This window comes from Mustela lutreola, chromosome 1 (genome assembly GCF_030435805.1).
Source record: "Mustela lutreola isolate mMusLut2 chromosome 1, mMusLut2.pri, whole genome shotgun sequence".
NCBI classification, from domain to species: domain Eukaryota; kingdom Metazoa; phylum Chordata; class Mammalia; order Carnivora; family Mustelidae; genus Mustela; species Mustela lutreola.
The window spans coordinates 182578197-182604734 of record NC_081290.1 but is presented as its reverse complement, the minus strand read 5'-3'; the positions used below and the strand labels follow the sequence as shown (position 1 = coordinate 182604734).

Below are 26538 nucleotides of genomic sequence, written 5' to 3'. Positions count from 1 at the left end.
CAAAGAAACATAGAAAGACCATCAGTAAAATCGGGAAAATGACGCATGAACATGGTTAAGTATAACAAAGAGCCAGAAATCATAAAAGAGAACCAAACAGGAATTCTGGAGCTGAAGAGCACAGTGAAAGAAATGCAAACGGAAAATGCGACAGAGACCATCCACGACACAATGGCCCAGGCAGAAGAAAGACCGCAGATTAGAAGATAGGACCTTTGAAACTATCCAGAAGGAAAAATGGAAAAAAAAAATGGAAAAGAGTAAGAAAGCCTATGTGATCTGCTGGTGTTTTGAACATCAAAACAAACAATCCACAAATTCCTGGGGTCCCCAACGGAGAAGAGAGGGAAAAGATGGCAAAAAGCTTATTTTAAGAAGTAATGGCTAAGAAACTTCCAAAATTTGGTGGAGTTGGACATGCAACTTCATGAAGCTCATAGGTCCCCAAACAAACTCAACTTCAAGAGATCTTTTTCAAGAAACAATATAATAAAACTGCCAAAAATCAAAGACAAAGAAAGAATCTTAAAAGCAACAACAGAAAAGCTTATAATTTTCAAGGAAATCCCAATAAGGCTAGGAGTGGATTTCTCAGCAGAAACCGTAGAGGTGGGGTGCCTGTGGCTCAATCAGTTGAGTGTCTGCCTTTAGCTCAGGTCATGATTCCAGGGTCCTGGGATGGAGCCCCATGTCGGGCTCTCTGCTCAGTGGGGAGCCTGCTTCTCCTGCTCCCTTTCCCTCTCCTGCCGTTCTGCCTGCTGTGTGCACTCCCTTTCTCTGTGTCAAATAAATGGATAAAATTAAAAAAAAAAAAAAAGAAAGAAAGAAAAGAAACTATAGAGACCAGGAGGCACCAAGATGACATATACAACATGCTGACAAGAAAAACTCCAACCAAAACATTCTGACAAAGCTGTCCTTCAGAAATGAAAGAAAGACAAAGACTTTCCCAAAAAAGTGCTCTCTCCAAAATAAGCTTTTTTAAAAATAATAATAATAAAATACACTTAGGTGAACAAACATTTCAAATAAAACTTTTTACATTACTATGTCCACCTTTCAAATAATCGAAAATATGATATATTTAAATATATATATAAATATACTTAAAATATGATTATCATAGATGATAATCAGACTTAGGGACACATTATAGCCATACTGGTATTAGCCCCTGGCACCAGCACTTTATCAGTCATCCTTGCCTGGTTATATAACAATTTTCATGAACTTCAAGGTATGCACACTTCAGTGCTGCTTTTATTTTGGTGGCACTCTGGCTACTGATTAAGAGTTCTCCTAAATTAATAGTAATACGTATCATGACAGATTTTTGGCTTTTATCATACCTTTTTGTCACATCTAAATTCTATTCCAAAATAACTGATTTTCAGATGCATTTTTCAGCACTAGCACTTAATGAATGCTTGGTTGAAACCGTTATAGGCTTTAAGAAATATTAAATTATAACTAGAATTTAAAACATCACCACTATATATAGTCAACAAAACCACACCAACATTCTGATTTCTACAAACAGCAGTCTACATGATAGTGACTGAAGATGGCATCACTTTAGCTACAATAACAAATGTAAAATTAACAGCTGACACAGCCTAGCTCCTGGAAACTATGGGATTCTTGACAAACTTTCGGTTTTCACAGTAATTCTGATTTTACTAGAGTAAGACCCTTAACACCGTTAATCTACAAAATTTCATTTCAAGTTCACATAATTTCAAAATTACCTTAAGAATAAGTAAGTATGGCTATTGGCTAATCTCAAGATTGGTAATAAATAAAATTTCTCCAGACTGAGTTTGGGTTTTGTTTGGTTTTAAGCGGGGGTGTGTGTGTGTGTGTGTGTGGAGAAAATCTTAAGCAGGCTCCAGGCCCAGCATGAAGCCCAACACAGGGCTCAATCCCACAATCCTGAGAACATGACCTGAGCTGAAACGAAGAGTCAGACACTTAACTGACTGGGTCACCCAGGTGCCCCTGGCTTGATTATTTATTTAACAAAATTCTTGCCATAATATTAACTCCCAGAAAAAAGAGATCTACAGACTATTGTTCCTTTTTTTTCATGTAATTTGTGTGTTTGCCAATAGGAAAAAGATCATTTTGCGTACATATGCACACAAATGTAGCTTAAATGACTATTTTGTGGAGATGATGCTAACAAGAAAGACTGCCCATTCAACCTAATCCCTTTCCCCCAAATTTCCAGAGGATAACTGTACTATTATATATTAAAAATATGATATTATATATTATATTAAAAATATATTAAAATATATATATATAATATTATATTAAAATAAAAATATGTAAGTATAAAATCTAATTTCCCAGAGTAAAGTTTGATCTGGCATAGCCAGTAATGCAGTATAACAATAGGGAATCAAAAAACATGATAGGAATACACATAGATTTATGTGAACATGATCAGGATCTCCAAATTTGAATAATTTCCCTCAAAAGAAACATGAAGGAAATAGATAATATAGCGGGGGGGGAAAAAAAACCAAGGTTTGAGGTAATAAACGAGGTCTGTTTGATCAGAGAGGTATAGCTGCCCCCTAGTGACGAAATATTATAATATACTCTGAAAACCAATCCTCCAAGAAATATAGATCAATATAAAAGTTGGAATTAACAAAAAAAAGTTGAAAATACACATGCTTATAAGTGTGTTACTTCCAAAATTTACCATTTTTTCCTTTTTACTCATATATGCTCATTACTTCATACAGTGAGGAATAAAACAGGAATGATTTTATCCTCCATCACAGGCTTTGAGGAGGAAGCAAATGAAGGGACAGACACTTAACAGGTTGTGATACATGCAGTGAAAGACAGAAGATGCTGTGGCAGAGAATAAAGGGCTCAGGGCAGAGAGAGGAGTCCGACTTCAGCCTGGGTGGTTGCGCAGAGCATCATTGAGGAAGTGACGTAAAAACTGAGCCGAGGCAGATGAAAATCCCGTGTACAGGAGAGAGGAGAGAGGGGGTGTCCCAGGCAAGAGAAACATGTAAAGTGTGTATGATGTCTCAAAGCAAAATTTCTGGATGAGGTCAGCTCTTGAGAAAAGGCCAGTGTGGCTGCAGTGAGAGAAAGAATAGTGAGAAATTCGGGAAAGGAAGAAGGGTAGTGGGGCTTCCTAGGCTGGGGTGAGGAATGTGATTTGTATCCTACGTGACACGGGAAGTTACTCATGCTTTGCCGTCAGGGGACGTGCCTGGTCACCCCAAGTGCAGGGCTCAAGAGCAGGAGCAGGTCCACACAGTTCCCAGCGGGCAGCGGCCAGCCAGCCCCAAGCCAGTGACCGCGGGGAGGCGGGCAAGTGTATGTTGGAGGCACAGCGGACAGCGGCTGCTGACAACACCAGAGGCAGGGGGCAGGGGAGAAGGAAGAGCCAAAGACACTCTCCAGTTTCCAGCTGAAACAGCTGAGTGATACTCACGGATGGCAGGTGAGACCTGAGGAAGAACTAGTTTCGGTGGGGAAGAAAAAAATCAAATGCTATTTAGGTATGCTGACTTTAAAAGGCCTGTGCAATTTCCAAGAAGAGATGTAAGGTAGAAAGGTAAGTTCCAGGCTCAGTGGAGGGGGAGCTAACAAGGTAATTGCAAGAATTTATGGACATCAACATGGGACTTAGGGTCACAGAAGGGATGAAATCACCCAGGGAGAAACTGTAAAAAGGACTGTGTACTTGGTCAGCCTCCCCTGAGTTGAACTACAAGGGCAACACTGAAAAAATCTCCTTATTCTACGTTAGGAATCAACCAAATGGCTGCCCCAGACTTCCTGACCTCATTTCCTTCATCTTTATTCTAGAAAGTGGCTTAGGCTTAATTCTATCTTTAGTGAACCTGGTTTAGCTTACCATAAGTTTGTATTTACATGCCCAAATTTCTGGACATGTTCAGGTCATGGATCTTTAAAGTTTCTCTCCAGAGACCACATAAGTGAATGCAGAATTCCCATCAAACTACTAAAGACTGTGGCATTAAATTTTCTATATTCCTAGAGTAGCAAGGGGGAAGATTCTTCAGTGGTTACCTCAGCGGGGTGGGAAACTTTTTTTTTTTTTTTTTTTAAGATTTTATGTATTTGAGAGAGAGGGACCACAGTGGAAGAATGGGTAGAGGGAGAAGCAGGCTCCCCGTTGAGCAGGGAGCACGATTTGGGGCTCAATCCCTGATGATCTGAGCTGAAGGCAGACACTTAACCGACCAAGCCACCCAGGCATCCAGGGAAACCTTTTTCAATGTATTCTTGAAGTGCTCTGTAATGAACAATGAACCTGTATTAATAACCATGATAACTACAGTAGCTAATGTTTACTTTAAGCACTTGCTTTGATTAGCTCATTTGATCTTTCCAGAAGTCTCATGAGGTAGATACTAACATTATTCCCACTCTACCCTCAGTAAAACAAGAAGTTACGTACATAACCCTGGGTCACAAAGCAGGTTACTTGACAGAGCTGAGAATCAAACCTACGCACAAAGATTCTATTCTTACCCAACCAACTAATGGCCTTCAAAAACAATTTTTTTTTTTATTGTGACTCAGTGTGAACTTCATTCTACACCATGACCCAGCACACATATACTTTGTAAAATAGCTCAACAAACAGTTCATGAAATAATATACCTTTGCAAAAGATCTTGTGTTTTTATATATTCTGTTCTTTCTGATTTCCTTAAAATGCTTGTTGGGAGCTACTAAATTGGTTTCACGATCCACTAATACTTGCAACCTGCAGTTTGAAAATCAGCATACTGCAACACATGGTCAATAATAATGATATATCTTCAAATTTTTAATTTTTTTAAAGATTTTATTTATTTATTTGAGAGAAAGAGAGATCACAAGTAGGCAGAGAGGCAGGCAGAGAGAGAAGGAAACAGGCTCCCTGCTGAGCAGAGACCCCGATGCGGTGCTCAATCCCAGGACCCTGGGATCACAACCCAAGCCGAAGGCAGAGGCTTTGACCCACTGAGCCACCCAGGTGCCCCCCTCCCCATTTTTTTAAAGATCTTCAAAATTTTAAAAGATACCTTGCAGTATCTTTTAAATACTTATGTTTTTACTTATCTTTACAATACTTATGCTTGCTTTGATTTAGAAGGAATTAATGGAGGGCACCTGGATGGCTCAGTGGGTTAAGCCGCTGCCTTCAACTCAGGTCATGATCTCAGGGTCCTGGGATGGAGTCCCACATCGGGCTCTCTGTTCAGCAGGGGGCCTGCTTCCCTTCCTCTCTCTCTGCCTGCCTCTCTGCCTACTGTGATCTCTCTCTGTCAAATAAATAAATAAAATCTTTAAAAAAAAAAAAGGAATTAATGGAAAGCAACTCAAGAAAATTATCTACTGCAAATAACACATTTATAATGCTTTGAGAAAAGATGTGGCTTCAAGTAACAGAGGTTGCAACTCATTTAAGTAAATGTTTAGTTTTCTTTTTTATGATTTTTTTTGCTAACCAAGAAAACACACAATACCTCATCAGAAAACAGGCAAATAATTTGAGCCATTTATAAAACAAACTCTACTAGGCAATTCTATCCCTAGAATTTATTGTGAGATTATAAAACATATACATAAAAAGTATTTCTGAGGATGTTCACCTTAAGTTTATTTTGAATAGTTGAAAATCGGAAGCCACCTAAATGTCCAAAGAAAGAGATGGATAAGTCATGTCATATCCATATAATAGAAAAATATGCATTGTATTTATTTTTTTAAGATTTACTTATTTTTTTGAGAGAGAGTGTGCACAGATGCAGGGGCAGGGAGGGGCAGGGAGAGGGAGGGAGATAATCCCAAGAAGACTCTCCAACGAGTACAGAGCCCGATGCGGGGCTCAATCCCACGACCCCGAGATCATGACTTGAGCCAAAACCACGAGTCGGACACCCAACAGACGGCACCACCCAGGCGCCCCCAAACTTTCTAACAATGTTTACAAAAGAACACTTAATGTCAGATATTTTCTCATAGAATATGCAATGAGGAGAAACCCAACGCGTTTAGAACCAATCATCTTTTTTTATGCAAGGGAGGCATAGAACTCAAAACTCCAGCCGAAACTAACTTTCTCAGAGAAATGAAGGCCAGGAGCGGCAGGGCAGGGGGGCTGGTCACTCAGCCGACCAGCAACACCTGCTGCAGATGCCGCATGGCACACCCAGCGGCACGCCCGCCGCTCTCACACCTCCTGATTTCCAAGAGATTTTTCTGAGCTTAAAAATATTTTTTCGGGGCACCTGGGTGGCTCAGTGGGTTAAGCCGCTGCCTTCGGCTCAGGTCATGATGTCAGAGTCCTGGGATCGAGTCCCGCATCAGGCTCTCTGCTCAGCGGAGAGCCTGCTTCCCTCTCTCTCTCTGCCTGCCTCTCCATCTACTTGTGATTTCTGTCAAATAAATAAAAAAATAAAATCTTTAAAAATATATATATATTTTTTTTCTTTTTAAAATCCTATTTTCCAAGCACTTTGGCTTATACAGTCTTTACTCCTCGACTAACGGCCAGGGCGATTGTTGACCATCTTAGGCATTAGGTCACGTTCAGCTTCCATCCCACAGTATCCAGCCTGGGGGTGGATTCCAGCACCACGCCGTCACCTGGTGAGTTAGTGAGCACTGCTGCGGGATATTCTGATTTCCATTTTTTTCCAACAGTCTAACAGTACCAAGTCTCAGTGCTGCTGTCAAAGATCAGGAAACGCTTCTGTTTACCTGCTCACGCGGCAGCCCCTCGTGGCTTTAGCACAGAGACGGGTTATAATTCACCACGACTGTCAGTTTTTCAATTAAGTGAATCTTTTTTTTTTTTATTTAAGATTTTATTTATTTATTTGACAGTCAGAGATCACAAGTAGGCAGAGAGAGAGGAGGAAGCAGGCTCCCTGCCGAGCAGAGAGCCTGATGCGGGGCTCGATCCCAGGACCCTGGGATCATGACCTGAGCCAAAGGCAGAGGCTTTAACCCACTGAGCCACCCCGGTGTCCCAAATTAAGTGAATCTTAAAAATGTGGAGACAGTCACACAATTTCAAACACTGTGTCGAGTACGAAACCTCAATAGTTTCATATTGCTCTTATTTTATCTAATTTATGTCTGCAAAAAATGTAACCACGATACAGGTTTTAAAAAGCATAGCAATGTCATTAGTGGTTGCAGAGATTAGAATAATGGGTGTATTTTCTATTTTACATGCTTATTAAATTTTCCAACATTTTCTACAATGAAATGCACTGATTCTTTAATCAGAAAAAAAAATGTTATTTTCTGTGTTTACACTTACCCCAATTTTTTAATTGTAGTAAAATATACATAACATAAAAAATCTACCATCCTTAGCCATGTTTAAGTATACGGGTCAGTGGCACTAAGTACTTCATTAAGTTGTACGACCATCACCACCAGCTATTTCCAGAAGATATTCTTCAGCCAGATTCTCTCCTCCCATTAGTCTCCAGCAACTTCTGTTCTCCCCTGCCTCTCTGAATTTGCCTCCTCTGGGTAGCTCACGTACGGGGAGTCCCAGAGCACTTGTCCTTTTGTGTCCAGCTTACGCACTTAGCACAATGTTCTCACGGCTCATCCTGTTGCAGCTGATATCAGAACTTCAGCACTTCTTATGCCTAAAGAACAGTCCAGTCCACATATATACCACATTTTGTTTATCCACTCATCTGCTGGTGGACATGTGAGTTGTTTCCACCTTTCAACCACTGTGAACACTGGTGTACCAGGATCTGAGTCTCTGCTTGCAATTCTTCTGGGGATGCCCTAGAATAGCACAGCTGGATCACACAGTAACTCTGTTTCCCTGAGGACCGGCCAAACTGCCGTCCACAGCAGCTGCACCGTCCCCGTTCCCAGCAGCCCCGCAGCAGACCCCCACTTTCTCCTTCTCCCTGCCAACACCTGTTCTTCTCCCCTTCTCCTGACAGAAGTCATCCTGATGGCCCTGAAGTGGTATCCTCATCACATACACAGATTTTTATATAATAAAATAGACTAGTGCAAATATTTTTAACACTTCCCTAATGTCATAATATTCTGAAGACATAATATTGACTTAAGCATTATGAAAGTCCTATGAGGGGAATACTATTATTGCCCTCATTTGATTTTTAATGAAAGTGAGGCACAGGAACACTAGTGACTTACTCAAGTCACAGGTAGTAAAGTAAATCACTGCATTTACTTGGAGCAGTTAAAATAGAGAGAAGTAGAATAAAGATGAGAACCTCACCATCAGATCCAGAAGCGACAGCCACACTGTCTGGCTGAACATCCTCTAGGACCTTTCGCAGTGCATTCTGAAGAATCAAACGCAACTAAAAACATTGTGTTTTCCACTGATAAGCATCTACCTATGTGATTATACACTGTAAATGCTACTTCTAACAGACACATACTGTACTTTAGAAATGCCATTGCAGACTTACAGAGTTCCTGTTGTTAGATCTTTAGGTTGTCTCCTCTAAGTTTTTTCTTACAGACATTTTTAAGACACATAACCCATTCACACTGTCCAAAACTCAAAAAGCATAAAAAGTTGTAGAATGAGGGACACCTAGATGGCTCAGTGAGTTAAGCATCTGCCTTCAGCTCAAGTCATGATCTCGGGGTGCTGGGATGGAACCCCACATTGGGCTCCCTGCTCAGTGGGGAGCCTGCTTCTCCCTCTACCCCTTCCCCTGGCTTGTGAGTACTCTCTCTCTCTCACTCACTCATTCACTCCCTTTCTTTCTCAAGTAAATAAATAAAATCCTAAAAAGAAAAAACGTTATAGAATTAAAATCTTCCTCCTACCAACAGATAAGCACGGATATTTGGTTTTAAGACTCCTTCCAGAGACTTCTTTTCTTAGAAAGAATATATAATATCCCACTGTATAACTTACACACCAGCCCTCTATTGATGGGCATTTGGTTGTTTCAAATCTTTTGCTGTTACAAGTATCTCTGCAGTAATAGCCCAGTATATAGGCCTAGTGCATATGATCAAATTTGTGCAGAAATTTATAAAAATCAATTTACAGATCACAGGCTCCACATTAGCTTTCTCAGAGCTCTCAAAAGTTCAGCTTTCTCAAGGGCACGAACGTCCATCATTTCATTTACGTGTCCCCACTCAGAGCAGCAATGGCCTCCACACATTCTGATGTGAAGATGCCAGAAAACCTCCATGTCATTTCCCTCAGCATTCTGAACTTCTGTAACAGCTGGTGTAACGTCTTTGTCCGGTAAGTCTACCGCCTCGGCCTCCTTGGGGGGAGCTTCGAGTGTGGGCCACACTCTCCCATTTCTTTTGGTGCTTGAACTTTTTTTACTGAAAGTGGACACTGGAGATAACATGATGTAGCAACTGTGGAAATGAAGGTCTCCACCCTGTGACCCAGGTTTGCTGTTGCTCCTGGGCACTTTCCTGTTCTAATTCTCTCAAGTCTGTCTTCCTGGTTGTGTGCACCACTGAGGTCTCTGCTCAGTTAGCTTAGTGGTCAGCCAGATGCCCGAGCAGGGTGTCCTTCAGAGCTTGGACCAGTGAGTCTTCTACCCTTTGCCGACAAGCTTGGTGTGTGTGTGTGGTGTGCTCCCTCGACATTCAACTAGCCTACACGTCTGTCTCAGCCCTCACCGTGCAGGACCTGACGGGGAGCCAGGGTGAGAGGCTAGGATGCTGTCACGTCCTTCTTGGGCACGAGCAGGGTCCTGCACGTGTGCATGGCCCTTCCAGATCCCCAGGGCATTTCAAAGCCCGCTATGGACATCTTGTTCCCCACATCTTCCTTCTAAATGTTTGGCCGGGCTCGCGCTTGCCCAGCTGGTGTGTGAAACAGCTGTAGGTGATGTTTCAGACTAAAGGCACAGGGACAGAGCTCCCTGCACAGAGCAGTCTCGGAGGCAGGCCAAAGAACGATGCCCTGGGATGGAGCTTTCCTGGGAAGCTGTAGGACTCATGACCGTGTTCTGGAGATGGGACTTCCCGAGGAATCCAAATCCCATCTGCCCGGCGGCTGCGAGGCTGCTGGGCTTCACAGCTCCTGTAGCTCTGAAGCTGCGGAGTCTTAAAGTGACTGCAAGAGTGGGGAGAGGATGAGGAAAGGCCAAGTTAAAATGCCACAAATGCTACTATTCTTACCAGGGTCAGCGCTGGGCTCAGCACTTCACTTCCGATAGCCCTTTGAATCCTCAAGAGCCCCGTGAGGCCGGAACCTTTATAATCCTTTCTCACAGAAGAGGAAATTGGGGCATACGGATTTTTGAGTGGCTTGCTCCAGGTCTCACGGCCAGTAAGAGATGTCTTAGTGCTGGTTTGTGAACCATAAACTGATTCCCCAGTCTATTCTCAATCACTGTGTGCTGTACCACTTTTCATTTGTGAGAGAAAAAATCAGAGAAACTAAGTTGAGTTAAAAGCATAGCTGAATGCGGGGGTGCCTGGGGTTGCTCAGTCATTTAAGCATCTGACTCCTGATATCAGCTCAGGTTATGATCTCAGGGTCGCAAGTTCAAGCTCTGTGTTGGCCTCCATATGCTGAATGTGGAGCCTATGTGAAGCCTACTTAAAAAAAAGAAAAAAAGAAAAAAAAATTTTTTAAGATGTTACTGAATAAACTCATGAGGAAGGCGAATTATAAATTTTATAGAATATATATTTTACATAAATTACCAATGAGTTCTTTCCCTAAATTAGTCATTCTTTTTTTTTTAATTTCTTTTCAGCATAACAGTATTCATTGTTTTTGCACCACACCCAGTGCTCCATGCAATCCGTGCCCTCCCTAATACCCACCACCTGGTTCCCCCAACCTCCCCGCCCCTTCAAAACCCTCAGATTGCTTTTCAGAGTCCATAGTCTCTCATGGTTCACCTCCCCTTCCAATTTCCCCCAACTCCCTTCTCCTCTCTAACTCCCCATGTCCTCCATGCTATTTGTTATGCTCCACAAATAAGTGAAACCATATGATAACTGACTCTCTTTGCTTGACTTATTTCACTTAGCATAATCTCTTCCAGTCCCGTCCATGTTGCTACAAAAGTTGGGTATTCACCCTTTCTGATGGAGGCATAATATTCCATAGTATATATGGACCACATCTTCCTTATCCATTCGTCCATTGAAGAGCATCTTGGTTCTTTCCACAGTTTGGCGACCGTGGCCATTGCTGCTATAAACATTGGGGTACAGATAGCCCTTCTTTTCACTATATCTGTATCTTTGGGGTAAATACCCAGTAGTGCAAAGGGTATTCATCCTTTCTGATGGAGGTATAATACTCCAAAGTGTATATGGACCACATCTTCCTTATCTATTCATCTGTTGTTTGGAGACATATCTTGAAAGAAGTTGCTATGGCTGATATCGAAGAGGTTACTGCCTATGTTCTCCTCTAGGATTCTGATGGATTCCTGTCTCACGCTGAGGTCTTTTATCCATTTCTAGTTTATCTTTGTGTACAGCGTAAGAGAATGGTCAAGTTTCATTCTTCTACATATAACTGTCCAATTTTCCCAGCACCATTTATTGAAGAGACTGTCTTTTTTCCACTGTATATTTTTACCTGCTTTGTCGAAGATTATTTGACCACAGAGTTGAGGGTCCGTATCTGGGCTCTCTTCTCTGTTCCACTGGTCTATGTGTCTGTTTTTATGCCAGTACCATCCTGTCTTGGTGATGATCACAGCTTTGTAGTAAAGCTTGAAATCAGGTAACGCGATGGCCCCCAGTTTTATTTTTGTTTTTCAACATATCCTTAGCAATTTGGGGTCTCTTCTGATTCCATACAAATTTTAGGATTATTTGCTCCAGCTCTTTGAAAAATATTGGTGGAATTTTGATCTGAATGGCATTAAAAGTATAGATTGCTCTAGGTAGTATATACATTTTAACAATGTTTATTCTTCTGATCCAAGAGCATGGAATGGTCTTCCATCTTTTTCCGTCTTCTTCAATTTCTTTCATGAGTGTTCTGTAGTTTCTTGAGTACAGATCCTTTACCTCTTTGGTTAGGTTTATTCCCAGGTATCTTATGGTTCTTGGTACTATAGTAAATAGAATCGATTCTCTAATTTCCCTTTCTGTTAAATTAGTCATTCTTAACCACAGTGTAGATCTGAACCCTGTGCAACTATTTACAAGTCTACCTGCACAACTTTGCCTCTCCCTGTACTACTTAGGATGGAAGGCAGACGTCTGCATTTTTCAAAGTTCTGTAGAGGTTCTGAAACTCAGTCCCAGCCAAGAACCAGAGCATTCAACTAAAAAACTCCTTAAAATTAGAACTGTATCAATTCTTTCTGGGGCAGGTATTCACTCAGGAAGGACATCTCTTAGGGAAAACGGTAGAAAGGCAAAAGGAAAGGGAAAAGCAGAGGTTTGGGGGTGAGAGACTTGAGTCCTAGACCTCCTAACTGCTCCATGTATGACCCCAGAAAAATTAATTTCCCCGAACCTCATTTTCTTCATCTATAACATAGAAGGTTTTAAAAGACAAGTCTACTTCTTAGACTTGTTACAAGAACAGAAAACGTATGCTGGAATGTTGTTTGCACTCAAATGGCTGTTGTTATGATTAACCTGAACTGATGTTAGATGTAAGAATTCAGCAAATGTGACGCACTGTCAATTCTGAACAAAATCTACTCTGTGAGGCACCTGAGCAAGAGCTCGTAATCTCATACGGGAGAGGGGAATCCTCCCTAAAGAGGAAAACCGTGATGAGTATTAACACAGGCATATTTATTACACGAAGGGAAAATGGAGGAGACATAATTCTGATCTGGAAGGGCTCTTAAAAGTGCAGAGTGAACAATGCCTTGAATGAGTCATAGTCAGATATACTCCTTGGGCCTTTCCTGTGGACCAGTGGTTCACAAACTTTAACATACATCAAAATCACACAGAGGACTGTGAAAACACATTGCTGGGCTCTACTGCAGCCTTTCTGATTCAGAAGGTCTAGCACGGGGCCTAAGGATCTGCATTTCCCAAGTGACATGAAGCTAATGGTAAAAGGAACCCCCTTTGAGAACCATCTCTCCAGAGAGAGAGAGAGAGAGAGAGAGACAGCGCTTGAGCAAAACTCCCAGGTGAAAGAACTGTGTGTCCCTGAGCCATAGGAAGGCAGTTTCTGGAACATCTGCTTTGAAGGCAGTTTCTGGAACATCTGGAACATCTGGTAAAGAATACAGTCAGAGCAAGACATAAAAACTTTCTAACTAAAACATTTCCTTCTCTAACAAGAGGTAGATAAACTGCCCTTCCAGGCAGGGGAACAGACATTCAAGACCATGTGGTGATGCAGGTTAGCTGGACATGTTGCGGTGACTATTTTGTAATACATACAAATATTAAAACAGTATGTGACACACCTAAAACGAATATAAAGTTAAATGGCAATTATAGCACAGTAAAAATAAAATTTAAAAAAGAAGTAACTCCTTAACTCACTTAAAATAATGCATTAGCTCTATCAATACAAGAGAGCAGCAGTCAAACCCAAACTGAGGGACACATTTTATAAAATAATGTACCAGTGCTTTTCAAAAGTACAAGGTTGTGAAAAATAAGAAAGGACGAAAGAAATGTCACAGACTGAAGGGAATATGGACATATAATACCTAAATGCAACGTGGCCTCCTAGATTGAATCCCAAAACGAAAGACAGTTGGGAAAAAACAGGAAAATTCTATTAAATCTCAAGTTTTTGAGTAACTGAGTCAACATTAACTTTTGCGTTTTGATTACTATACCACAGTAATGTAAACTTTAACATTAGGGGAAGCTTAGTGAGGATTATATAGAAAAATTCTAAGTTGAAGGTATTTCCAAATATAAAGTTAAAACCAAAAGAATAAGTCAAAACTACTCCTCTGTGATATGACATTCATGACCTCTAACCTAGTGTCTTTCAACTCCAGTTGCTACCCCCAGCTTAGTGGCACACAAATCATCATCAGTAAGGGAATGAGGCAACAGACTTCGGGGCACATGGTTAATTCAATGTACAAAGAAGAAAAATGCAGTATCACTCATATTCTTTATAAATGAGAATTTAACACTAACATGTCATGAATTTTAGTATTTTACTTAGCATGCTAAAGGTTAAAATTCTACAAAAAAGCCCCCAAAAGTTGAAACCCATTTAATGGTTTCACTTGTAAATTTTAAGGAATGTCCCATACTCACCAAAACCATCAATATCTAGATTATTTTCGATCACAACATCCAGGAGAGAGTCACCAACTTTTCCTTTGGCTGTTAATGTCTCGCCGTCACGGTTTACAAAGTGAACTGTTATTTTATCTTCTGAGCTGGAAAGGAAGCAGTCCTTTATTACTTTTAGTCATTTCAAGGGATACTTTAAAATATTGTTTTCAGGGGCGCCTGAGTGGCTCAGTGGGTTAAGCCTCTGCCTTCGGCTCGGGTCATAATCCCAGGGTCCTGGGATCCAGCCCCACATCGGGCTCTCTGCTCCGAAGGGAGCCTGCTTCCCCCTCTCTCTCTCTGCCACTCTGCCTACTTGTGATCTCTGTCTGCCAAATAAATAAATAAAATCTTTAAAATATTGTTTTCAGGGCCACCTGTGTGGCTCAGTCGGTTAAGCGGTTGCCTGCGGCTCAGGTCATAACCCCGGGTCCTGGGATCAAGCCCTGCATTGGGCTCCCTGCTCCTCAAGGAGACAACTACTTCTCCCTCTCCCTCTGCCTGCTGCTCCCCTTGCTTGTGCTCTCTCTGTCAAATAAATAAATTAAATCTTTTTTTTAAAAAACATTGTTTTCAGAGCCTGTAAGGCCAAAGAAAATAGGGTGTGCGTCCATGGAGGTGCACCCACGCACACAAATATGTTTTCTATAGTATTTTCTTTCCTTTCCACAGCTTATTTGAGAAAAAGACATCACAAAGCTGAGGTATGTCTATCTCTCCACCTACCAGAGAGGAAGCTCAACCCACCACCTTAAAGGAAAGAGCAACCACATTTCTATTAAGGCCACATGTTGTGTCACCCCAAGGGTCATGGTCATAGGTCACAGTCACATGACAACATTTAGCAATCCTCATCAGTCATTAAATCTATGTTGCTCTCCCACAGCCCTCTTAAAAGCAATGTCTCTATGTAACATCTCTAAAAGATGAGAGCTTGGTCGTGGAGCACTGGAAAAAGGCCCTTCGTTCTGGGGTCAGTACGACACCCGTCACGCAGGTGTCTGGTAGGCCCTGTGGCTGTGAGGCAGCAGTCCAACTGTTTCCTGAGCATTTAAACATCCTCATCATGTACTCAAAAATCAAAGGGACTAGTGTAGATCTGTGTGTGTTTGAATCCATGAGAGGATAAATAAAATGCTCCTTACGCGTTTCATTACAGGATATTATGGTACCCACCAGAGTTAGCTGACTGACTTAAAGCACTTTCACTTCTCACAAACATCACTGAACAATCTGGGAGAAGAAATTCTGTTAGAACTAGAAGCCTGTCATCCACCGCCGGTCATTTTTTAATTTTTGCCTCACAAATGAAAACATGTACTTCAGCTGAGAAGAATTAGTTGCAATTTTCACTACCGCCAATAGATGGTAATAATCCATCAAAGAAAACTTTTGTGTAAGAAAAACCCTAGAATTATAGAATCCCAAATTTTCAAGTCCAATGATCTTATTTAACACATGAGGCAACTGAAAGCCCCTTTCAGATAATGCCCTCCCTGATAATTCAATGCTGAAAAAAGAGAATTGTATGAATTAAAAATTATCACCTGTGTATGTGTGTGTGTCCAAGAGAGAGAGATAGAGAGAGAGAGAGAGAGAGAGAATGTCCCTCCAAAAGGGCCAGTGCTCTCCAACTTCTCTTCACAGTCAGAAAGTACTTTTGAAGTACTCCTGAACGTTAGTCCTGATTTTGAACTAGGTAACCGCCACCTCCCCAAGGCAGAGTGGCTGCGAATGAGGATACAGGGCGGACTCTTGGGGTTAATCCAAGAACACAGACAAAGAAAGAATGTAGGAGAACTGACCTCAGAGATACTCAGGACACGGAAAGAGAAGGTTCTGTTGACCATCTGTACAAGGAAGACTGAGAAAGACGGAAGAAACAATATTAAGATCTGCAGCTCAGAAAAGGAGGGCTCTGGTTTAACCCAGAGTTCACAGTGGTGGAGCAGCCTTGGGGAAGATGGAAATGAGGTCAAGTCTACACCTGTTTTAATTGAGCTAAAAGAAAAGAACCAGAGAAGACTGTCCAGAAGCCAGATGGAAATACGGGTCTGAGCCCAGCACCGCAGTCTAGGGATCTGAGAAGGACAGATGCCCGGGAGCTAAAGGCTGCAGGAAGGACAATAGCAACAATCCCATCCCCGACGTGCACCACTGTAAGCCAAGGTTTTACCACTGCTGCTCTTCTGGAGCATTCTACAGCTAAGCTTACAGCACGGAAATGTGACATCAGACTCCTCTTCTATAAAATCAGGATAACATGTAGATTCCAGTTTTAACAACGGAGGCCAAATACCTAACACAGAGGAGCGCTCAACAAACACAGATTCACAACTTTAAGACCTCAGTCCTTTTGTTGCTGAAAAGCCTGAAGGGCCATGTACTAAAGGCGTATAGTGCACAGAAAAAACCGCAGAGTGAGAGCAATGAAAGGTCTGCTGAAGGCTCGGAAAGGAAGCAGAAATGGGAGAGGAAGGGTAATCTGCAGTTGACAGAGCCTGGAACCCAAGAATCAGATGTAGGCTACCTCTGCGGCTCTGACACACGCGCGTGAGATGACCGTGGGAAGCCGCCCACTTCCTTGCTCAGGGACAGGGAGATGCAGGCAATAGTGACTTCAGCAAGCAGCTGAGACCATTCAAGGAAAGTCTGTGGAAACTCTGGTCCTTAAAGCACCATACACATGTACGTTACCCAAATACCTCTTTCCGACTGCTATTAGTCATTGGTATTGGTGGGTTTTATATTTTCCCCCCAATTCTAAGAACTCGCCAAAAGCCCTCAGCTGTTCCTCAGGGTAAGAATTCACGCACTGAGAAATATGGTCCTTCTAAATCTTCTACCATCGTCAATTAGTCAGTCAGCACCACACGCATCTCTTTTCTTCATTTGTTACCTTTTCCTACTGCCATTTATTCTGCTCGGCCACAGATGTTTTAAGGAAACTGTGAGGGGTGGCCATGGTAAGGTCGTGACAGACTTCTCCTAGAGAGGGAAGTGATTGGCTGCTGCCCACCTTTTTACCATGGTGGTGGGGGGGCGGGCTTGGGGCATTTGGTCCCGGGAAAGAGCCCCTTTTAGGGCTCCCTACTTCCATAGCCACCCTAACTCTTCCAAATGACTCCTTGGGCTAAAGATTTCTCAATTCTTATGGTGTTTGCTAAACACCTAGTTTGCCAGCTACTTAACATGAATTTGTATCCCCCACCCCACCTACCTCCCAGGATTTTCTTGAGAGTGAAGTACAAGTTTTGTGATAGCCCTTTGGAACCAAAATCACAACAAAATATGAAGTATTGTGTCAGGGTATTTTGGAGCAAGAGGAGTTTTTCAACTCTGTTATTGATAACTTAGCTACACGCGCAACTTCCCAAGACGGAACTACAGCCTCTAGGCTGCTCTGTCCAGTGGAACAGATCTGCACCAGCAGAGATGTTCTGTACCTGCGGCGTCCAATACAGTAGCTGCTGGCCCCACGCAGCTGCTGAGTACTTGACATGTGGCCAGTGCAACTGGAATGCTGAATCTTTTCACTGAATTTAACGTAAGTTATCTTAAAGAGCCACATGTGGTTAGTCATATCCAAACTGGAAAACACAAGCCTCAGATAGCAAGACTTGGAAAATCTAGCTGTAGCTCCAAAGTCTGCAATACGAGGCACAAGGCCATCCACTGAAACAGGGCCAAGGTGGGGAAAGGAGGATTATGAGGGAACAGAACAGATGTGCTTCCTTCTAAGACAATTTGTCTAAGCAAGTTCAAACTTAGTAAGTAACTTAATAAGTAACTCCCATTTACAAAAGCACTCATGTTCCCTTTAAATACTGGTTTTGCAAATATGTTCGATATATGTCCTAATTTATACACGATTTTTCAAGAATGCATCCATAGCAGAAAGCAAGACACACGCATGTAGAGAGGTCAAGGAAACAGGGACAAAGTAATCTGGCTTGCCTTCTCCATTATCTCCCCCACAGTCCACAAAACAAAAATTTATTGAGCACACTCTATCTAACAGGATTAAAGGGGGCAAGATGATTAAGTCCTGGTCTCTGTTCTCCGGGACCTTATCAAGAAGAAACCAGATAGGGGTGCCTGGGTGGCTCAGTGGATTAAAGCCTCTGCCTTCGGCTCAGGTCATGATTCCAGGGTCCAGGGATAGAGCCCCGCATCGGGCTCTCTGCTCAAGTGCGGAGCCTGCTTCCTCCTCTCTCTCTCTGCCTGCCTCTCTGCCTACTTGTGATCTCTGTCTGTCAAATAAATAAATAAAATATTAAAAAAAGAAAGAAAGAAAGAAAGAAAGAAACCAGATAAGGCAGTGGACAACACTCTGCCTCCAGTTCTTGCATCCTGCTGGGGGACAGCAAGGACCTGCATCACACACGGCCCCACCACACTGCTGCACTCTGAAATGATGAGTACATTTTAATTATAGGACATCGCAGGGGGCTGTGTCTTTGAAAAACCAACATGCCCAAGAATATAAAACTTCACCATATTTGGGGGAAATTTTGTCACTTCAACATATAATACACAACACAACACTGTGGGCCTCAGTAGCTACAGTTCACGGGGGGCCTCCCCTGAGCCCTCCCCAGTTTGCGAGGCACAAAACTACCTGTACTACCTGACTTAGTCTTCAAATAACTGTACGACGCCTACACTAGTGCTATGCCCCATTTATAAATGGGGAAACTGAGGCCTACAGTGATGAAGGAAGTTAGGCATTAAGGCCAGTTTAAAACCCTGCCTTGCCAACCCCAAGGCAGAGCCTTTTAGCCCGGAACCAGCTCGGAGAGAGCAGTCAGGGCAGTACCGGGAACAGAGTGGGTGTTTTCCAAACAGACATTCATTTCTCTGCCAGAGAACCGAAACAGAATGTCCCAACAGGGCGGAGGAAAGGCCCAGGACGAAAACTGCTGGCCAGGACATCCGTGGGGAGCATCTTATGAAGGTCACTGCTGGCTCCGTTCAAATCAAAGGTCAGCGCCCAGCCAAACCCCGGGAGCGGGCCGCGGCAAAGCGCACGGTTTTCTGGAGGACCCCAGGAGGTGCGGGGAGCGGGAGAGCCTGGGTCCCGCGGCCCCTATTCCCGCAGGCGTCAGCGGGACACAGGGGAGACAGGCCCGCAGAAGCGCTACGGGCCGGGAGGGCCGAACCGCGAGCGATCGCGGACAGGGCCCGGGACGCTGGCGCCCGAGCAGAAGCAGCGGAACGGGGAAGCCCACGCCGCCCCGCCGCGGCGCCCGGGACCCCCGCCCGCATGCGCACGCCGCGTCTCACCTGCTCCGCGCCGGCGTCGACACGCTCAGCGTCCGGGGCAGCCCCCCCGCGCTGCCGCCCCAGCCGGGGGCCGCGCGGGGTCCGGCGACGAGCAGCCAGCGACGGGCCGCGCTGCCCAGGGCCGCGGAGGCGGCGCGCAGGAGCCGGGCGCCCCCCGCGGCGGCCATAGCCGGTGGTCACGTAACGACCGGAAGCGACGGCAGCGGTCGGCTCGGCGAGTGCGAACAGGCCGCCGCGCCGGACGCCCGGGGTTCCGCGGGGAGGAGCGCGGCGGCTGGGGGTCCCGGCGAGGGCCTGCTCGGTGCGGCGGCCGCGGGCTGCGCGCGCCTTCCGGGTGACCTATAAACCCGGCGGCACCCCGAGTGCAGCGCCTCCCCCTGCCGGTTCCCACGCCTCCCGGGCGGGTGTGGCCTGTCGGGGGCGGGGCTGAGCGCGGGGGCGGCGCCCCTCGCGACCAGGTTGGCCTGCACCTTGCGGCTCCTACGGCGGGGGGCGCGCCGGAAGCCGGAGCTGGGAGAGGCCGGCGACGTCGCACGGGAAGGTACCGTAGAAGGACCGGCAGGTAAGGAAGCCACCGCTGCTGTTTCGCCCTTCTCTCGCCTTCTCCCCGTTCAAAACAGAACAAAACCCAGTGTGGGTGATTATCATCCTGGAGTTCAGGTTAGGGAAAAAAGGAAATTCTGGGCATTGTCAAACGAGGACAGTAGGAAATTTCACAATGCCAGCAGACGTGATACACAGAGGAACAGTTATGATTATAAAGGGATACTGGAGAAAGCCGGTATTAATTCAGGGTCAATAAATGCTCGTTCAGCCCATGAAATCCACGAGTTTGGAAACCTTTTGATGAACTGTGTTTTTTTTAAGGGCTTCTACAAAATGCAAGGAAGATGAACTTAAAAATACCCGTTATCATGATTGATACGTTGTGGTGGAAAGAACGTGGGCTTTGAGGTCAGAAATAGCGATGTTCAAATCCAAGGTCTGCCACTCCTGAGCTCTGAGACCTTGAGGGAATTATTGTCAAGGATCAGAGTTCCCACCAAAACACTTAAACACTGATAAGATGTTCCAGTCTTCAGGGCCATTCTGAGGGTTACAGAAAAAAAAAAAAAAAAAAAAAGTACAGGGAATGGCAAAATGCGTCACAAATTTTAATGTGACAGCTTCCTGGGCCCCCCTCCCTAAAGCCATCTTTAAAGATGCCAAAGGTCAAAGTCAAGCAGATATTGCGGATGTGCTTTACACAATAAAAGATACTTTAAAAATTAATTAAATGAATTAAATAGTTATTAAATATTTTAAAATACTTTAAAAACTATTCAGAACAAGGAAGTCTAGACCTGAGTAAAGTTTCTCGAGACACTGTGTGCTGGGCCTTGAACCTGATGGCAGAGAGAAGGCAGTCATTTGGCTCCCAAATTGCCTAAATCTTCCCTTAAAGAGAGAAATTTTCAGGCTGGAAAGGGACCACAAACCCAGACAAGTTAGTCGGAAAGAGAAGGTTTTATTTGTTTTTTATTTTTTTTTAAAGATTTTATTTATTTATCAGAGAGAGGGCAGGGAGAGAGCGAGCACAGGCAGACAGAGGCAGAGGGAGAAGCAGGTTCCCGGCTGAGCAAGGAGCCCCATGTGGGACTCAATCCCAGGACGCTGGGATCATGACCTGAGCCGAAGGCAGCTGCTTAACTAACTGAGCCACCCAGGCGTCCCAGAAAGAGAAGGTTTTAAAAGAACAGTTAAGTTTTTTTTTTGTATATAAGAGCAAATCTTCAGACTGAGATGAATTCATCTGTAGGAAGAAAATGGGAGGGGCGGGGAGCACAGATATTCTTCTGCCAAGAAATCCAGTTCAGCTGGGTTATGGCACATGTGGTAGTGTGTATACGTTGTTCCTCTTAGTAACCCCCATGCTACCAGCCACAGGGCCTGGAGCATATCAAGTGGGCAGTAAATATTTGTGAATAAGTGAATGTTGTTGTGTAACTTCTGTTAGTACCATCATGACAATTCATGAAGCAGTTACATGAAAATTAAAGATGGAAATAACGTTCTCCAGATTTTCAAAGATGGGTAAGTCTTGATCCCAAAGATTACAAATAGCTATTCAGCAGGATTATAGAGGGGATTTATAAACATGTGGTCTCTGAACACAGATTTAAAAAGCAATATGGAATTACCGAGGAAGAGCTTTTGCTTATGTATTTGTCCATCTTATAAAACTCCTGGGACTCCTGGGTGGCTCAGTTGGTTGGGCATCTGCCTTCGGCTCTTGATCCTGGGGTCCTGGGATTGAGCCTTGCGTCTGGCTCCCTGCTCGGTGGGGAGTCTATTTCTCCCTCTCCCATCCTTCACCGGTGCTTGCTTGCTCTCTCTTTCTCTCCCTCTTTCTCTCAAATAAATATAAATTAAAAGAAAACTCCCATTCCCCCGGGCACCTGGCTGGCTCAGTCTTTCGAGCAGATGACTCCTAATCTCAGGGTCATGAGTTTAAGCATGACCTTGGGCATGGAGTCTATTTAAAAAACAAAACGAGACAAAACAAAAGAACCTTGCATCCTGCCATCTTTCACTCCTGTCATAATTTTGAAGCTCTTTTCAAATTCTGTTTTTCCCATGAAGTTGTGCCTGTTTATCCCAACAGATAATGTTGCCTAAGCCCTCTGTCTGTTCTTGTAAAACTGACAGTACCTGTTATTTCAAATAGAATAACGTTCATGAGGGGGCTTCGCAAACAAACGTGTCATAAAAATTCAGATTCGGTGTTTGTTGAGTACCTGTTCTGCACTTCGTGGTACCGTGTGCCCCATTGCACATACTTTATGGAGCCCCTCTAAACAGAAGTCCCCCCTCAAAGTCAGGATGCTGTCTTAGTCATCTTCATATTCCCAGCACCCGGCCCATTGCCGGGCACAAAGCAGCCATTTAATAATGTCCCCGTTAAGAGTATTAGGAACTTTTACAGTGTGTATCTCATTTCCTGATCACAGCAACCCTGTAGCGTAGACATGCCTTTAATCAATAAGTGCCTTTGATCAGAAACTATTTATTGACATAAGCAGTGCATTGACCACCAAGCTAGTACTAGACACACAGCAGTGAATAAAATCATCCCTGCCCTCTTATTTTACAGACGAAACTGAGGTGCCCAGTGGTGGCTTTCTTGGAATCATACTGCTAGTGAGTTGTAGATCCAAAGTTTAAATCTAGGTCTTCCTGCTTCCTCTTCCCAAGTCCAGGGCATAAACACAAAAAATGATATTTTTATTTTATTATATTTTATTAAATATTCACATATATAATTTTATTGTGTGTGTGTGTTCTTTTTTTGAGACAGAGAGAGAGGGACAGCGAGAATGAGGGGCAGAGAAAGACAGAGAATCTCAAGCAGGCTCCGTACCTAGTGCAGAGCCCGACATGAGCCTTGATCTCATAACCCTGAGATCATGACCTGAGCCGAAATCCGGAGTCAGACAGTTAACTGACTGAGCCACCCAGGTGCCCCACTTATCTTATGTCATTAATATGTATTTACATGTCATATGTAAATGTGACTGTATTCAATAGTAGATGCTTAAGATTCTACACGGTCCACATAATTTAGGGATAAGGTCAGCAGTTCTCTGAATTTTTTAGAAGGAAAATGCGACCTGAGTATATTTCACCCCAAGTAATTACTCTACCCCCAGGTATTTATTGCTAAGGTTGATGATATTGGTGTGTTTCCTAAATTTAAAGATATAGTTGGTATTTAAATTAATTGACCTTCCTGTCTGTAGTCTTGTCTTGCTCTAAAACATCCTGTGTACTGCTCCGAGGCTGATGCCATTAAAGTACTGATTGTAACACCTGGGTGGCTCAGTTGGTCAAGTATCTGCCTTTGGCTCATGTTGTGATCCCAGAGTCCTGGGATGGAGCCCCATATCACACCCTGCTTCTCCCTCTCCCTCTGCCACTCCCCCTGCTTGTGCACTCGCACTCTCGCTCTGACAAATAAATAAAATTATTAAAATGATACTGATATGATTGTGTTACTTTCTTAATGAAAATCCTTGAATGACAATTCATCCCCATCTATTAACAGACTAAAACAAACTGCTCAGCTGGACACACAACTCCCCTCAACCTCTGCCTTCTACTGCCTATCGGTCCCGCATTGTGTCCTTCTTCCCCGCAGGTTCTGTTGGCTGCCTGAACCCGGCTGACTTAGAGCTGGCCTCCAGGACTCCAATCCTTGGAGGAACCATTCTCTGACATAGGTGCCTTTGGGAGCCTTACACACTAGAAATCCCTCTGTCACAGCTTCAACTTTAACTGTTATCTGCAAGTAAGGCTTGGATCAAGTGACTCGGTCAGTTTCCGGTCCTGTTTCTTTGTTAAGGTTACTTTTTATATACTTTTTAACTTTTTAATATGTTCTTCAAATGTTAATAGTTGGTTGTCTTTTTTTTTTTTTTTTTTTTTTTTTGGTCTTTTAGCCGCTTGTGATGAATAATTCACGTGGGGTTGCAAAATACAGGTGTTCTAATCCTGTCATTCCTTCTCCATTGATCACCCATCCTACTCCTATAGACAGATTGGCCTTCATACTCCTACAGACAGATCTGAAGTAGAACCTGTATGGGAAACACAAGATAAATACTTTAATGTTTCCCTTTATTCATCTGCTATACTTAGAGTTTATTCATGTTCTCTCTTTATTCAAAAGCTTGTTTTAAAAAGTTATAATCTTTTGGGGCACCTGGGTGGCTCAGTTCGTTAAGCATCTGACTCTTGATTTCAGCTCAAAATCACGATCTTAGGGCTGTGAGATTGAGCCACTTGTCCGGCTCCACACTGGGCATGGAACCTGCTTAAGATTCTTTCTCTGCCCTCCCCACTTTATTTATTTTCTTTTAAAGATTTTATGTATTTATTGTTTTTAAAGATTCTATTTATTTGACAGACAGATTACAAGTAGTCAGAGAGGCAGGCAGAGAGAGAGAGGAGGAAGCAGGTTCCCCACTCAGCAGAGAGCCCGATGCGGGGCTCAATCCCAGGACCCTGAGATCATGACCTGAGGCGAAGGCAGAGGCTCCAACCTACTGAGCCACCCAGGCACCCCAAGATTTTATGTATTTATTTGACAGACAGAGATCACAAGTAGGCAGAGAGGCAGGCAGAGAGAGAGGAAGAAGCAGACTCCCCACTGAGCAGAGAGCCTGATACAGGGCTTGATTCCAGGACCCTGAGATCATGACCTGAGCCGAAGGCAGAGGTTTATTAAGCCACTGAGCCACCCAGGCGCCCCTTCCCTCCCCACTTTTAAAAAAGTTATAATTTTCTAATAAATAGTATATTTCACCAAAATTTTCAAAATCTGTTGGCATAAACTTTTTCCCTAGTGTTATCTTTTAAAAATTTTTCTGCTATAACTACATTTCATAATTTTTATATTATTTTCTGAGTCTTTTGTATTTCTTATATTATTTTCTGAGTCTTTTCTCTTTGAATAATCATAGCAAGAGTTTGTTTATTGGTCTTCTCAGATAACAGCTTTGGCCTGATTGTCCTGTGCTATATCTTTGTTTTCTAATCTTATCCTTTATTTTTAAGTGGTCTCTACACCCAGTGTGAAGCTCAAATCCGAGATCAAGAATCACTTACTTAACCTACTGAGACTTCCAGGGGCCCTTATTCATTTATCTTTATGATTTGTTTCTTTCTGCATTCTTGGGATTTACCTGTTTTTTCTTTTTCTAACTTCTTCATCTAGATACTTACTTTATTAATTTTCAGTTTAGTTTTTGTAAGAAGTATTTAATTTCTCGACGTATTTAAGTTTCCTCTAAGTAGTGTGTTTGGTTGTGTCAAAGAGTTTGAAACGTCATATTTTCTGTATTACTTGGTTTAAATATTATCAGATTTCCATGCTATTTTTCCTCTGATGGTGAGCCATGTGGAAGTGTCATAAATGTGTAAATATACAAAGGTCAGAGGTCAGTAACACCGCAGAAGCAAAGATCAATGAACCTGAAAACACAGCAATAGAAAGTTTCCAGAATGACATTCAAAGATAAAAAAGACTAGAAAACCATAAGACCATGGCATCATTGGGCTGTTGGATGATATCACATGGTCTAACACACTTCTGTCTGGATTCCCAGAGGAGAGAATGAGACTGAAACGAAGATGTTTAAGACCTTTTTACACCAACAAAAATTAATAGAGCTCCTGCTGTCAGACTCCCTGAACTGCTACAAGGAGGCTGTTTAGTAGGCAGCTTCCGACAGGGCTCTGCGACCCCACCTGCCGGCGTTCCCACGGAGGTGTGACGACCCCCCCCACCGCCCCACCCCCCACCCCCGCCCCAGAGCATGGGCCAGACCTAGTGATCGCTTCTGACAAATAGAACACAGCAGAAATGATGCAGTGTCCTTTGTGCCTTGTGTTTCCAGAGACTGTGAATTGTGTCTTGCTGGTTCTCTTCCTCTGTTGCCTTCCTTGTTTACATGCTTTGGTGAAGAAGCTGCCATGTTGGGGACACTCACATGGCAAAGAACTGACCACAGCCTCTAGCCAACAGCCAGCAAGGAACTGAGACCTTCATCCAGTTATCCAGTCGTAAAGACGGGAATCCTGTCAGCAGCCATTTGCGGGAGCTGGGAGGCAGCTCCTTCCTCAGCGGAGGCTTCATATGACTGTGTACCCACCCAGCACCTCAACCATGGCCTCTGAGGCTCTGAAGCAGAGGGCCCAGCCCAGCCGCTCCAGATCCAGAAACAGAAAATAAATGTGGTTCCTGTTCATTCCACTTTGGAGCAATTTGTTAGGCAGCAATAGACAGCTAATATAGTGTTCTTCGAGAACCGTGAACTTGAAACCAAAAGGAAGGACTAAGAGGCAAGAAGAAATGATAAGCAGAAAATTAGCAATCTTAAGTAATAACTGGTTGTAAAATAATAACACCAACTATGGTCTCATGAGAAGAGAAAAATAAGAGCAAGGTAGAATTCGTTATTGAACCGGCATCTA

General features: G+C 43.4%; 1 protein-coding gene and 1 long non-coding RNA gene across 2 annotated transcripts in view; one reads left to right on the top strand and one right to left on the bottom strand.

The window, feature by feature from the left end:
- FDX1 (ferredoxin 1) overlaps positions 1 to 19834 on the bottom strand; it is a 32279-nt gene extending 12445 nt beyond the window's left edge. The window contains exons 1-2 of the mRNA XM_059179931.1: positions 19525 to 19834; positions 14221 to 14345 (exon numbers count right to left, since the gene is read on the bottom strand). Coding sequence (XP_059035914.1) covers positions 14221 to 14345; positions 19525 to 19691 — 292 coding nt within the window. The 5' untranslated portion in view covers positions 19692 to 19834. The remainder of the gene's footprint in view (positions 1 to 14220; positions 14346 to 19524) is intronic.
- Positions 19835 to 19966: 132 nt separating this feature from the next.
- Positions 19967 to 26538, top strand: part of LOC131835563 (uncharacterized) — a 61615-nt gene continuing 55043 nt past the window's right edge. The window contains exon 1 of the long non-coding RNA XR_009355234.1: positions 19967 to 20086. This is a non-coding gene — a long non-coding RNA (uncharacterized LOC131835563). The remainder of the gene's footprint in view (positions 20087 to 26538) is intronic.